The sequence below is a fragment of the Entelurus aequoreus genome, linkage group LG11 (genome assembly GCF_033978785.1).
Source record: "Entelurus aequoreus isolate RoL-2023_Sb linkage group LG11, RoL_Eaeq_v1.1, whole genome shotgun sequence".
Classification (NCBI taxonomy): domain Eukaryota; kingdom Metazoa; phylum Chordata; class Actinopteri; order Syngnathiformes; family Syngnathidae; genus Entelurus; species Entelurus aequoreus.
Window position 1 is genome coordinate 39,567,469 of NC_084741.1, and position 15,948 is coordinate 39,583,416.

Here is a 15,948-nt window from a genome sequence, read left to right on the forward strand (position 1 = left end):
ACAGAAGGGCACTGCAACACCTGCAGAATTGGGGCGGCATGGCGTAGTGGGTAGAGCGCCCGTGTCAGAAACCTGAGGGCTGCAGGTTCGCTCCCCACCTCTTACCATGCCGTTGTGTCCTTGGGCAGGACACTTCACCCTTGCCCCCGGTGCCGCTCACACCGGCGAATGAATGTTGAATGAATGACAGGTGGTGGTCGGAGGGGCCGTAGGCGCAAATTGGCAGCCACGCTTCCGTCAGTCTACCCCAGGGCAGCTGTGGCTACGAAAGTAGCTTACCACCACCAGGTGTGAATGAATGATGGGTTTTTAACATGTAAAGCGACTTTGGGTACTTAGAAAAGCGCTATATAAATCTCAGGTATTAGTATTATTATTAATCATAGATATGAACAGAATGACCGAACTTGAAGCTAAACGCGGAGGCCAGGGCAAAAATAAATAAATGTCCGTTTAAATAAAACAAATTCATTTCAGTAGGCCTTTAAATTTATAAACACAAATGTTTGTGTAAATATGTATCAATGTGTACACTTACAGACTTGTGCAGCCAATATACTGTAAGTACAAAATCTAATTTGTCCAAAAATGTGGTGGGTGCGGCTTATATTTGGTGCGCTTTATAGCCCAGAAATATGGTATGCTTTTCCACATTATGGATTCATTTACAACATGACCTACCTATATACTACCCTGAATAATTGTATTGCAATGTTTTTTCAAAGTGTGGGGCAGTGAGCTGTTACACCAGGGGACCACGGTTCTGAGAGATGCATCTTACACTAAAAAGGCTGTTTTACAGTATATACAGTATTGTGGACATATTATTTTGTTATTTAATCTCCTGTTTACCACATATACCCTAATATTTTATTGCTTCCACTGTAAGACAAGATCTTGAACACTTGCCAAATAACATGAACTAAAATTATACCTCATGGATTGTCCATCATGAATGAGTTACCATGGACCATTTTGCACTAAATCAGGATTATAGCACTGTACAATGTGCCCCAGACTTCCATTTCATTTGTCGCAATGTTTAATTCATGGACGTTTCATACATCACATGCACTCTTATAAGGAACCTCATTAAAAATGTGACTCCGTCTTCACTTTGAATCTGCAAAGGAGGATAACTGCTCGCTTCATGTGTTTCAAGGTAACATTAAAGATGATAATAATGTCCATACAGCGTGTTCTGAAAGAGACGCATATACAATGTGACCACCGATGAGGACAGGGCAGCTTCACCACTTCAGCTCTCGCTATTAGTCCCTTGTGGTCATGCAGGAAGCAGAAGAGGAGAGAGGGTTGTGAAAGATCTAATTAAGCAGAGCAATATGAGAGTGCAGTGATCCCCAGCTTAGGACAAGACACAAATCAGAGGTTGTTGACAATCAGCTGCAGGGCATTGCAGGCAAAGAAGTATTGTAGCTTCAAGCTAACGACCTACTCGCCTACTTGTCTTTGGTCCCCAGTTTGACTTTCTTTATGGCTTAGGGTGATGGCTTATATATCTCATTCTCATTATGTAAAACATAATGTAGACTTTTGTCTTATTTGCACCTAAATGGGTCATTAGTGGCTTCTCGGTAGCTGGGTGGTGCTTGTGAAGAACCAGATGATTGGATTGGAGGATTTAGTATCACATCTACTAAAGCCTTGTTTACACCAAGCCCATGTTATCCAGGGTAAATCCCACCTAACCTTATCTGTGTCCACACACAACAATGGTCGTTTAAGACCCCCTCCCCTCTCCGTCGCAACGCGACCTAATACGCATGCGCAGAAAATGCACACGTCATAGTCACATCCAGTGTTGCTTTAATGCAAGTTCTTAAATTTAACTTATCTGAACAATATCCAGTGTTGTGGTATTTCAATTAACTGGAATCCAGTGTGCTGTGGGGCCCTATTGTAGTGAATCACACCTGAGACATCATAAATTAATCAAATCTTTATTAGACACGTAAACAATGTGATAAAGAACATTTTACATCAATCAAACTAGGGATCTAGATATCTGGTCAGGACACTCTCTTTTGCCTTCACCTTCATTGTCCATTTGTTTTTGGTGACTTTATATACTCTGGACCTAGAGGTTGAGTCCGCGACATACATGGCGGACAATAACTGATACTGTCTGATTTGCCAGTCCAAATGCATTCGCTGTTTTCCGTAGTTTTCCCTCGACGGCCAGGTAATACAAAGCACACGCTACCTTTTTTATCACATCCACCGCTCTGGTGGATGTGATTCTTGTTGTCCACATTGTCGTTGTCTCTCCTTCGACAAATGGACAAAGTTTTTTGGTAAGTAGAATCACAGCTGACCTGGACATTCGAAAGTTCTCTTGATTCTGAGAAGTGTTGTATCCGAAATAGCTGCAATTGCTTTCTCTTGAGGTATTCATGTGTGATTTCCACAAGCATCTGTACAGACGGAAGGAGAAACACGGGTATGTGTGGATGACTCGCCTCCATATTTCCAGTGGTTAGCTCCGAGTTACAAAACCGCTTTATTATGAAGCTGGCTGTGGCGCGTTTTTTCTGACGTCACTTCCTGTGTGGGGCACGGTCTTTCTGACGTCACTTCCTGTGTGGGGCGCGGTCTTTCTGGCGTCACTTCCTGTGTGGGGCGCGGTCTTTCTGGCGTCACTTCCTCTCCGAACTCAGTTTGCAAACGATCAATGAGTCCATACAAAGCTAAGTGCCGGAGATTTAAGAAACACGCGGCGCACTTACCCGTGTAAAAATTTGTCCGAGGAAGGGGACCTTAAACGATAGTTTAGTGTGGCTGAAACGGGGCTTAGGCTAAATAATTATTCGTTTAAGGTGTTATCCGGCTTAGTGTAGACATAGCCTAAGGAAATTAGATGTTATTCGATATACAGATTAAATCAATAGGAGACAATCGTCAAACTCTCTACATAATTGTGTTCTTAGTAACGGGTAGCCGAAGCAGCCGATTTGCGTGTGTGTTGCCATTTTAATTGTTGCTAGGCTTGTATCAATATACACAAGCTGAAGGCCTACATGTAAATTTACTGAAGAATGTCATCTTGAAAACTCAGCAAAACAAAATGGGTGTCACCGTAGTAGCCTTCAAAGCCCTCTAAAACAACTTCAAAACCCTCCATCAATGTTTTATATACACACTGCAAGTATATATATAATGTAGTAACAGACAAGTTCATAACAATATTTAATATGTACAATATTTACCGTATTTGAGTCATTTTCTGCATTAGTTCTTTCCTCAGCACATTTACATAGCAGCGCACTTCCGGCAACAAATGCACGTTCCCACTTCCAGAAACAAATCAGAGTGTGTTCTAATCATGGCAGACTTGGTAAGACAACGAAGTCGACTATTTTTGGACAAATTAGGATTCACAACCTTATCTTTTTGAAGCTGAATATACGGAAGATGAACTGCTGCTCATAGAAGCGAGAAGAGAGGGCGAAACGTTGAACAAGACGGAAGCCCAGAGAGTTAGGTCGGCGTGACTTGTCGGTATAAATGTAGAACTTGGAGCCAAGCTATGCGGACATATATGGCGCTTACCCAAAGTCAACTTTTTTTTTTTTTTTTTTTTTTTGGGTTATACTTGTATAGCGCTTTTCTACCTTCAAGGTACTCAAAAGCGCTTTGACAGTATTTCCACATTCACACATTCACACACTGATGGCGGGAGCTGCCATGCAAGGCGCTTGAAAAAACTTCTCCAATCAGTTTGATCAATTAGGTAACTGTCCATCGAAATAGTCACAATATTATTGCTCATTATACATGCAGCACATGTTAGTACAACTACAGCACATACACTATTGAGCTAGTTGTGTACAAAAAAAACATAAAATGTGGGTTATTACTTTACAGATACTGTAATCTGATTGTTCATGTTTTTCAGTCAGCACAGATCGGTGTACTATCGCATTGTGTTGTGTATTACAAACTCAAAAGCCATTCAGCTGCTGATGCAAAAGCTATCTCTTGTCATAACTAGCTTACGTCTAATGCTGAAGTATGCCGTCCCAAGATGATGTCTTACTACGCCAGAAAATGAGTTCTTCAGTATTCGCTCTTAGAATAACAGTGTTGCTAGAGCTTGGTTATTTTACAGGTTACGGAACGTAAATGAAGTATTTTTGGCAGTTTTTGGATGCATTTTAAAGTGATTTAGAGGCATAATGGATTGTTCCCATTAGCTGCATTGCCAGCCACCAAGAACAAGTCAGGTTTTGCAAATTACAATGCAAAGACAAACGTTTGGGATTGTGAACGACAGGCAAAAAATGAAAAGAGTGCAGTTCCACTTCAAGCCACACCCACCAAATTTTAGAATAAATTAATATTTTTTACATAAAATAATAGCACCGGACCATAAGCCACAGATAAATACTGGTACAAAATATTTTGTAGATATACCTTAATTGTGTCCAAACGGTTCCTGTCAAACGGCAGTAAAACAGGTGATCAAACAAAACAGAAGACATTGTCATGGACACACTTGCTGTGGAAGGTAGCTCTCCAATCAGCTAAACAAACTAAATAACGCCACGGTGACATTTTATTAAATTACAAAACTGAAACGATACAAAAAGAATGCCATTGTGTTGGAAAAAAGTAACGGCTTATAGTCCGGAAAATACGTTAATCATCTAGCACTCGCAACGTGACTTATTAAGTCTACACCTGTTTCGCGGTCGCTGTTTTGCTTCTATATATTCATTCACAATGCCGACCTGATCAAAGAGGCAGCAGACAGAAAATCAAGTTAAAACAAGGAAAAATACTTGTACAAATACAAATACAAGCTGTGTAATGTGATGTGATTACACTGCATGTGATTACACTGCATGTTAAAGACATATAATGTGTAAACTGGCACAGTTGCGCACAAATTGCTGTGAGAAAGGAGGGGATTGGGGTGCAAAAACAGACAATGGAAAGAGAATCCTCAGTTTGTATGCATGTCAACATATTTGGACTATAACAATATTAGACATATCGTCTATTCAGCATTGCCATCTTTGAATTGTATTGCTGCTGGATGACTTAAGAGGCCGGTTCAAACATTCAATTGATTTGTGTTTGTTTTTTAAATGGTGTGTTAAACACTATGTATCTCCTACGGAAAAAAATAATGGCATTAAAACAAAAAACGCCAACATACACCAAAACTAATCAATATGTTGTATTCAGCCCCTTAAGTTATTCAGCAGTTATAAAGTCATACAATGTCATTGCCTAATAGACAATATGTCTAATATTTTTAATTCTGACATTCCCAATACGTTGACATCACATGGACAAAGATAAAACCTTCTAGAGGAAAGTTTTGTGGTCAGATGAAACAAAAATGTAGCTGTTTGGCCACAATACCCAGCAATATGTTTGGAGGAGAAAAGGTAAGGCCTTTAATCCCAGCAACACCAATCCTACCGTCAAGCATGGTGGTGGTAGTATTGTGCTCTGGGCCTGTTTTGCTGCAAATGAAACTGGTGCTTTACAGAGAGTAAATGGGACAATGAAAAAGGAGGATTACCTCCAAATTCTTCAGGACAACCTAAAATCATCAGCCCGGAGGTTGGGTCTTGGGCGCAGTTGGGTGTTCCAACAGGACAATGACCCCAAACACACGTCAAAAGTGGTAAAGGAATGGCTAAACCAGGCTAGAATTAAGGTTTTAGAATGGCCTTCCTGAAGTCGTGACTTAAACGTGTGGACAATGCTGAAGAAACAAGTCCATGTCAGAAAACCAACAAATTTAGCTGAAATGCACCAATTTTGTCAAGAGGAGTGGTCAAAAATTCAACCAGAAGCTTGTGGATGGCTACCAAAAGTGCCTTATTGCAGTGAAACTTGCCAAGGGACATGTAAGCAAATATTAACATTGCTGTATGTATACTTTTGACCCAGCAGATTTGGTCACATTTTCAGTAGACCCATAATACATTCATAAAAGAACCAAACTTCATGAATGTTTTTTGTGACCAACAAGTATGTGCTCCAATCACTCTTTCACAAAAACGTAAGAGTTGTAGAAATATATTGGAAACTCAAGACAGCCATGACATTATGTTCTTTACAAGTATATGTCAACTTTTGACCACAACTGTACAGTATATTCTGCATATAAATGAAGACCGACATGCTAGAGGAATTGCGTTCTCTATTTTGCTCATTTAAGAGATGCAGTCCTCGGTGCACGAGATTAGTAGATCAGCTTTGAGTGTGCTATCAAGTTTGCACGTGTTTAAGCTCATGCAAACCTTTAGTAGATCAGGCCCTTTGTATTATTTTCTTGGTCATTTTTATAGCATTAGAGGAAAAATAACGGTTTTCTGGCCATCTGGCGCCAGCGTTAGGCTGTCTGCTCTCCCAGGATGTTTTGTGACCGAAAACAGTACAATGACGGCAGGCTTGATTATGCGAGTACACAGGAAGGTCTCCAGCATTGTTGTGCTAATCACGTTAACGGACACAAACTCAAGGCAGGACAGATGCTTGACAAAGGGCAAGATGGAGTTATGTTACCCTGATTTCTTCCATAAAGCCTACACGTTTTTTCCCTTCTTCTGCTCGTCCAACTCTCTTTCTCCCCACAGACTTCCTCAGCCAACACTGATTTTATCTTTTTATTCAACAAGGCACTTTTTTCCCACTTTATCGACCGCCTACATGCATGGCAGTGATTTGCCGCAGAACAACTTCCATTTTTTCCTGTCATGAGGATTTGAGCAGCTAAAAATGGTTAAAAGCAGATTTAATCCTTTGTGATACGTGTGTCTAAGTTCACAGAGTGTCTGCTTAACACAAACCTTTGTAGCAATCGCACACAAACTCCCACCAGTTATCTGCGAATCAGTTTGAAAAGAGCACACACTTTGTCGCTGAGTCTCCTGTGGTGTGAGCTTTATGTGGATCACATAAACGCTCATTGTCTAACAAGGTTCACCGTATTAGGGGAGTAAAATTAATTTGTATCCATGAATTATTCAATCGACAGTATGAATACAAATTATTTATATGGGAATATAAATGATTCAATCGTAACATATTTCTTACCCTTTGTCCGTCCAGGATCCTACATGTTGGTGAACTCCTCCCAGCATGCAGTGGGCCACTGTGCCCAGCTTCTGCTGCAGAGTCTGAGTGAGAATGACACACACTGCGTCCAGTTCAGCTACTTCCTCTACAGCCGTGATGGCCACAGTCCGGGGGCCCTCAATGTGTACGTGCGAGTTAACGGCGGTCCGCTGGGCAGCCCAGTGTGGAACACATCTGGATCACACGGGAAGCAGTGGCATCAGGTAGAGCTGGCTGTCAGCACCTTCTGGCCTAACGAATATCAGGTACTAAATAACTGTCATATTCATGTGCTGTTTTGTTCAAATCAATGCTTTTACATTATTTGACATGTTACGACCCCTAAAACATGCATGTCAGGCTCAGAGGTAAGAGTGGAAATCTTTGGGCACCTTTTTCGATTAGGGGCTACCATTCGATTACAAAATGTGCATTTACCGTAATTTCCGGACTATAAGCCGCTACGTTTTCCCCTCGTTCTGGTCCCTGCGGCTTATACAAGGGTGCGGCTTATTTACGGCCTGTTCTTCTCCGACACAGACGAAGAGGATTTCGGTGGTTTTAGTACGCAGGAGGAAGACGATGACACAATGATCAAAGACTGACTTTTCATATACCGGTAGGCTGGTTATTTTGATAACGTACAGGCGAGCACTTTGTATTACTTTGCACCGTTGTATTATTTGTACTCTGCACAAATGCTGTTCGCCATGTCAAAGATGTGAAAGTTTGATTGAATGATTGAAAGATTTATTGTTAATAAATGGGACGCTTTGCGTTCCCAAACAGTCATCTCTGTCCCGACAATCCCCTCCGTGGTAGCAGGAACCCCTATATACTACGGTAATTACACATCAAAACCCTGCGGCTTATAGTCGGGTGCGGCTAATATATGGAGCAATCTGTATTTTCCCCTAAATTTAGCTGGTGCGGCTTATAGTCAGGTGCGGCTTATAGTCCGGAAATTACGGTATTCATTTTTAATTATGAATAATGATGCACTTTCCCAAATTTTTTATCCAAATGAATAAGAAATCAGCAGTGCATTTATAATAAGACACAATAGTTGAATTAATTTCCATTTTATTGCACCAAACTAATGGAATTGCATATTAGCACAACAATGCTACAATTACAAAAAGTGTACTTCTTTACCAGCAGCTTAATAAAAATGCTGATTTTTAAACCTTTGTAAACTTGAAAAGGTTTCCTAGAGTTACAAATAAAACACTCGGACTGTATCTAAATTATATACATTTGGCCAACGATAGAGCTTTTAACTATGTCGTCATATCGTCATAATGCACATTGGTGACACATTCTAGCTCTGTCCCTCAAATTTGACAGCAACAAGTGAACGAAGGCGTCCTCAACGCAAAGCAGCGTCCTCGCTAATGTTTGCTTCCATGGCTGCAAACTGTTGTTTACAAGTAGCATTATCACTGGACGACGAGAGGACAAGGAACAGCTAAACATGCTGCACTATGCACCAGAGGAGAAGACAAGAAGCCATGCTAACTGCTAAGCTCGGGCTCTTTGGGTAAATTGGGATGGGCGGATCGATATAATTATCAGCAGTGGCCTTGTGGTTAGAGTGTCCGCTCTGAGATCGGTAGGTCGTGAGTTCAAACCCCGGCCGAGTCATACCAAAGACTATAAAAATGGGACCCATTACCTCCCTGCTTGGCACTCAGCATCAAGGGTTGGGATTGGGGGTTAAATCAATAAAATGATTCCCGAGCGCACCAACCGCTGCTGCTTGCTGCTCCCCTCACCTCCCAGGGGGTGGATCAAGGGGATGGGTCAAATGCAGAGAGTAATTTCACCACACCTTTAACTTTAACAATAGGTATAGTATATGGTCGATACTACAGTGATTAGATCAATATTTTTACGATCAAAACATCTTTTTTGTTATTGTTTACAAACTCAGGAAATAAGAGCCAATAATAGTTTTTTACTTTTAATTAGTTATTTTGTATTATTGACTTTATTATACATTTTCTATGTAATAAAAGGGCATGAGGAAAATATTAAAATATTTGATATTGTTACGCTTACCACAATCACCCCCTATAGTATACGAGAGGCACACTGGGTATGGCCAAGTCACATTAGAGATAAGAGCATGCAAACTACAACTTCACTTGTGTGAAAATAGAGGAAACAGAATTATTTGACAAATCTGACTAATTTAGTACATAGAATCGTACTGACTGTAAAAAGTGACAGACAAGGCAGCAAAAAATATTTAATGATTACTTTCAAACAAGTAAAAACAACATTATATCATGAGCTGTCATCCGTGTCAGTAGAAATGTTCACATTTCACCCTAAGGGAATTCTACTTCTAGAGAAAACATGTTGCAGTAAATTGTGTATAATTTTTGTTTTACACGCACACACACACACACACACTCACTCACACAAACACACACACACACACACACACACACACACACACACACACACACACACACACACACACACACACACACACACACACACACACACACACACACACACACACACACACACACACACACTACCGTTGGACTACGGTAGTTTAAGAACCATTAAACATAGTTACTAAATAAATCAGAAGTTACTCACAAGTTACTCAATACTTGAGTAGTTTTTTCAGGCATTACTTATACTTACTCAAGTAATTATTTTGATGACTACTTTTACTTTTACTTGAGTCATTTTATTCTAAAGTATTGATTTTTGGGTACTCTACCCATCTCTGGGTATGAATAATACTGCCCCTGTAACTACTTGGTATTTGATCGACACCCAAATTTGTAGTATCGCCCAAAACAAATGTGTTGAAACAGCAGAATACTAAGTGCTTACTGCATTTTAACAGAAGTGTAGATAGAACCATGTAACAACAGAAATAACCAGCTATTAAAAGTAAATGAGCAATAATAGAAATAATAGTTTTCAAAAAATAATTATACTGGAAATTATGCAATCTCTTACCGCCTTTGTAACCTGTTTTAAAATGCTTTTAATATAACGTATATGCTAATTAATGAATTATTTATTAATTAATAATGCAATTGATTTATCATCACTCTTGCGTTTGTAGCAGACTTTTGTTCAAAGACTGTGACAGTTTTCCGGGTCTATGGTTATCATGACACTTTTCTTCTTTTTCAACTCTGGTATCATTTCATGGTGGCATTCCAGAAATAACACAACAAAGTTAAACAATAGATAAAAAATACAGTTATGTGGTAAATCACATAGATGTTCTGTAAGATGAAATCCCTGACACTGACTTCTGAGGCATTCATCGTTGGGATTCCACTCGAGCTGCACAATCCTTTGGTTTCATGGCAGTTGTTATGATAGAGAAGTCATGCACATGCTCCACTCACTTGCCTGGTATTCTCTACAGAAGATGTTTGCAGGTTTCACATACAGTATGGACTTAATCAGAGATAATAGTGTTTGTCTGCAGGGGCACGTTGGTTTATAATAATAATAATAATAATACCTGGGATTTATATAGCGCTTTTCTAAGTACTCAAAGTCGCTTTACATGTTAAAAACCCATCATTCATTCACACCTGGTGGTGGTAAGCTACTTTCGTAGCCACAGCTGCCCTGGGGAAGACTGACGGTTTAGTCTCTTTTGTAGAAAGAAAAACTAGACCAGGTACTTTGACATTTAGTCTGTAGTCCTGTGGTGATGATTGTCAAAGTGCCAACTGATTTAAACATCCTTGAATGTGTTCATATTTTCCAGAAAAAGTCACGTATAAGATCATCACTCCAAATGTAGAGAATGTAAAAGGGGGTTTATTTATACTCGCCGTGTGTACCCAACTGTAATTTCACCCAGTCAAGCCTGATTACAGCCAACTACAATAATGTGCATCATGCTTTATAGCCCATTTACAATATTGAATTATCGACTGGCATCTAATGTGTGTAACACATTTTCTGTTGGTCTGCAGATGGTTTTGTCAGGTGTTTTTAAAGGATATCCATCTTTTGATTTAATTAGAATTTTCTGCAAACTCAGTAGAACTGTCAAAAAGCAATTAAGTTGAGTTGTGGGCATTTTATCAAGAACCGTCGGGGGCTATAACTTCATTGAAATGTATTCAACTCTGCAAGAACCGACCTTCACTTTGTAAATAATTTCATGTACACACAGTGGCAGGATGTACATTGACCCCCTCCAATTATATAGCCTGACAATGATTTCAAAATGGTCCCAGATGGAGAGGAACGATCAACACGCTGTGATTCCCTCAAAACACCTGCCCCGACATTCAAAGTAGTATACTTTTCAACCTGCATGTTTAATTCAAAAAGACACTGACTCATCCAGGGATGTTTTGTCATTATAGGCTTAGTTCAACACTTCTGAGAATGTGCTGATGATGTTTCATGAAGATTAACTGAGGGAACCTATGCTGCTGTTTGACAAATGAGAGCAATAAATCCGGCCAATCAGCCAATATTGATGTGTGTTTATGTTATGTCTGTATGAAATATAATCAGATCAATATTCATCGTTTTATTATTTCAACGGCTTATCTTGCATAGTCGCAGTGAGCTGGGGCCTGTCCTGCCTGACATTAGGCAATGGACACATTGCAATTCAGTCATATGGCTATCAGATCGATGAATGAAATATGACCTACTATTAAATGTGCATGGCCATGAGATGGAGTACAGATCACTGTAATTGTCAGTAATAAAACATGATGTACATTCAATCTTAGGTTTTCAATTAACCAGCTTTTTTAATCACATTTTCTTGCCATGATGCATAAAAAACTGAATTTGGAATTACAAAAAGGTTTTCAACTAAAGATTCTCCTAGTTGAATCCGCTTCGTTAGGTTTTTGTAAGAGCACAGCTAATGGAGATCCACACAAATAAACATACTTTATTTGAGACTTTTTACACCTCAAAGAAAAAGTCTACAAAACTCAGATTCAAGCACACCTGTGAAGTGAAAACCCTTTCAGGTGACTCCCTCTTGAAGCTCATCGAGAGAATGCCAAGAGTATGCAAAGCAGTAATCAGAGCAAAGGGTGGCTATTTTGGAGAAACTAGAATATAAAACATGTTTTCAGTTATTTCACCTTTTTTTGTTTAGTACATAACTCCACATGTGTTCATTCTTAGTTTTGATGCCTTCAGTTACAATCTACAATGTAAATAGTCATGAAAATGAAGAAAATTGAATGAGAAGGTGTGAGAAGGTATAATAAAACTTAGTTATTTGACTTACGTACAGTCCAGTGGTCGGTATGAAGAATATAGACAACAGAGGGTGATAACAGTGCAGTTCAAAATGTATGAAGACTAGATGGTAGATCCATAAATACATCATTCTCATTTCAGGTTTCTCTGTGTGTTTGAAAATGTTACCAACTCAGCTAATCAGTGCTTCTTCCAGTCAGACTTCCTTAGCCTCATAAACAGCCTAATAAGGTGTCAGCTCGGCAGCTCATTTTCACAATAATTACACGTCCACCGCTTCGTTTATATTCTCATAGTCTTTGTGAATCATCCCATGTTTGCGAAGCCCTCATTAAACATTTTAATAGCTCTTGCTCGTACTGTACGTTGAAGAATAAGTCAGCACAGCTCAATATATTTTAGTGTATTGTTGAAGTTTGCCATATAATTGCAGTGTAATCGTAAAAAGGATTCTTTAGCAACATATCAAGGCAGTTACACTGACAAAGAACGATCAACCTCGCCTGTCTACTAAATTATTCTTTACTCTCTATTTTTTATAAAGAGAGAGTCAGAATCAATAAAAGTCTAACAATGAAGAGGCTGATTGGAGGAGGGTAAATAATATAGGCTTATGGGAAGAAGAGTGTCACGGTAGCACATGGTAGCTTGCGGCCTGACCCTAGGATGCAGAGACTTGAGGTGACGTGCAGGTAAAAATTAACATAAGGCAATAAACCAGCAACAATAAAAGCCTCCTGATCCATAACCAGGGAGAGGTGTGTCTCCTGATTGTCAATCAGGAACAGGTAGGAGGCTTAGCGCTCAGACCCAAGGTGAAGTAGAAGGAAATGAAAGTGCACAGGAAGTGGAAATAAGAGCGCTGTAACAGAAATGCTGTAAACACCAAGCACAGGAAAATAATACATAAGTCCTAAACAGTCATGACTAAGGATGGGCACCGGTGCCAATGAAAGCGGCAGTAGCCAGACCAAAAAAGAAATAATCAATCTATGCTTAATTTTAGTAAAATAAGACATTCATGTCTTTCTCCATTAAAAAACGACATACTCAATTCTAAACTTATATAAACATGTTACTGTCTGAGCAACTAAACTATTCAATGTGTACATTGAACCTAAAAGCTCTGCTCTACAATATGGATCGTTCTACAATGTGGAGGTGTTTTTACGGTGTGTTCAAGGACCGCTGAACGGAGTAGGACGCAACAATACCTGCCAGAAATGATAAATAATAGGAATAGATTTTATTTTTTACTTAGTTTACATTTTAATATCTTTTAAAGTGCTGAAGTACAAACCAAAATTTAAAACAATAAATCTTAGCCATTAAAACAGATGAAATACTAAAACTAATACAGTATTAGTGAAGCATAAGAAAATAGTGGCTTTTCTCACAGTGTGTCTATTAATTATAGTTATTAATAGGAACAATTTGTTCAAAAGATTTCAGTGTGTATGTAAGTACTTTTTGAGCACATTCAACAACACTGCAATAATAATGATCCATCCATCCATTTTCTACCGCTTGTCCCATTTGGGGTTGCGGGGGGTGCTGGAGCCTATCTCAGCTGCATTCGGGCGTAAGGCGGGGTACACCCTGGACATGTCTCCACCTCATCACAGGGCCAACACAGATAGACAGACAACATTCACTCTCACATTCACACACTAGGGACCATTTAGTGCTACCAATCAACCTATCCCCAGGTGCATGTCTTTGGAGGTGGGAGGAAGCCAGAGTTACCGGGGGGAACCCACGCAGTCACGGGGAGAACATGCAAACTCCACACAGAAAGATCCCGAGCGCAGGATTGAACCCAGGACCCTCGTATTGTGAGGCAGATGCACAAACCCCTGTTCTACCGTGCTATGATAACCGAGATAATTTTGTTCACGATAACCGTGAGATGAAATTTTCATATCGTTACATCCGTAGTGGTGATATTGTACCAGTAACGTCTTTTAAGTAATGTAGCGACCCAACAGAAGCACACTCTTTTTAAAAACACTACTCACTTTAACGCACCAAAATCAGCCTTCATAACATTGCTAGCACCGCAGCACAAGGCCAGCTAGTAGCCACAACAACAACACATAACTTTTTCATTATGCACTAATGACAGTTACGGCGAGCGCTGTTGCATTCACGAACCCTCGGAATTATTAGTATCAATGTTACAAAAGTTTTTTGCACATTCTCAATAATCTGTATTGCAGCAATAATTATGCCAATGTGTGGATTTTAAAACTTATTTTTGATGGTACTCTTTGTCATTTAATATATACAACTGGAGTATTTGAATTACTAGTATATTCAACTTGAATGTCAAAATATTCCATTGGAATAAAACAGTTTTTGTGGGGGATTTGTGTGTTTTGTTTTTTTTACAAAATGTTAGATTTTTTTAAAGTACCATTTCAAGAACTGTTCAAGTTCCGATTTAGTACTGGTTTTATTTAAAATGTAAACAATACCCAACCCTATAAGTGCTAGTAAGATGCTATAGAGATGTTTTCTTTCTGTCAGTTTTTAAAAAACATTAAATAGCATTTAATTGCAGCTTAAAAACCTTTCATTTGGGTAACGTAGGATAGGATAGAATAGACTTTATACATCCCACAATAGGTAAATGATGTGGTTGGAGTGCGGATACAGAAAGTCCACAAACAATAAGATAAATACACATGAAAACAAGAGGGAAACATTAAAGAACACAAAGAACATAAAATACAATACAAGAGCACAGAGCTGATGCAAACAGCTGCCACTTCAACGTTGCCATTTCTACACAGAGCTACAGAGTAAGACACAACGGAAAACAAAAAAATTAGCAATAAATAATACATACTGCACACATTCGATTGCACCATGCATAGACAAACACCATGACAGGTATGATGTCAAAGCTGTCTATTTATTGTTTTTCAAACGCTTCTGACCTATCGCTCGTGCTTTAACGAGCCGCATCACTCACAAAAAAACCCTGCTTAAATAAAATAAAATCATGTTCAGTTTGAATTTACACTGTGTCTGAATGATATTACTATAGTATGTCAATGTATTATTATTATGGTCATTGTCTTGCATTTAATGTCATCATACCTACAGTCACAATAACTTAAAGGCCTACTGAAATGAAATGTTCTTATTTAAACGGGGATAGCAGGTCCATTCTATGTGTCATACTTGATCATTTCGCGATATTGCCATATTTTTGCTGAAAGGATTTAGTAGAGAACATTGACGATAAAGTTTGCAACTTTTGGTCGCTGATAAAAAAGCATTGCCTGTACCGGAAGTAGCGTGACGTCACAGGTTGAAGAGCTCCTCACATTTGCACATTGTTTACACCAGCAGCGAGAGCGATTCGGACCGAGAAAGCGACGATTACCCCATTAATTTGAGCGAGGATGAAAGATTTGTGGATGAGGAAAGTGAGAGTGAAGGATTAGAGTGCAGTGCAGGACGCCAGGGTGTACCTTTTTTCGCTCTGACCGTAACTTAGGTACAAGGGCTCATTGGATTCCACACTTTCTCCTTTTTCTATTGTGGATCACGGATTTGTATTTTAAACCACCTCAGATACTATATCCTCTTGAAAATGAGAGTTGAGAA

At 39.3% G+C, this 15,948-nt stretch overlaps 1 protein-coding gene across 4 annotated transcripts in view; it reads left to right on the forward strand.

Moving 5' to 3' along the window:
• The window catches only part of ptprub (protein tyrosine phosphatase receptor type Ub), a 528,033-nt gene that overhangs the window by 275,690 nt on the left and 236,395 nt on the right, over positions 1-15,948 (forward strand). For all 4 annotated transcript variants that reach the window (XM_062063249.1, XM_062063250.1, XM_062063251.1 and 1 more), the window contains exon 3: positions 7,093-7,364. In XM_062063249.1, the coding sequence (XP_061919233.1) occupies positions 7,093-7,364 (272 nt within the window). The remainder of the gene's footprint in view (positions 1-7,092; positions 7,365-15,948) is intronic.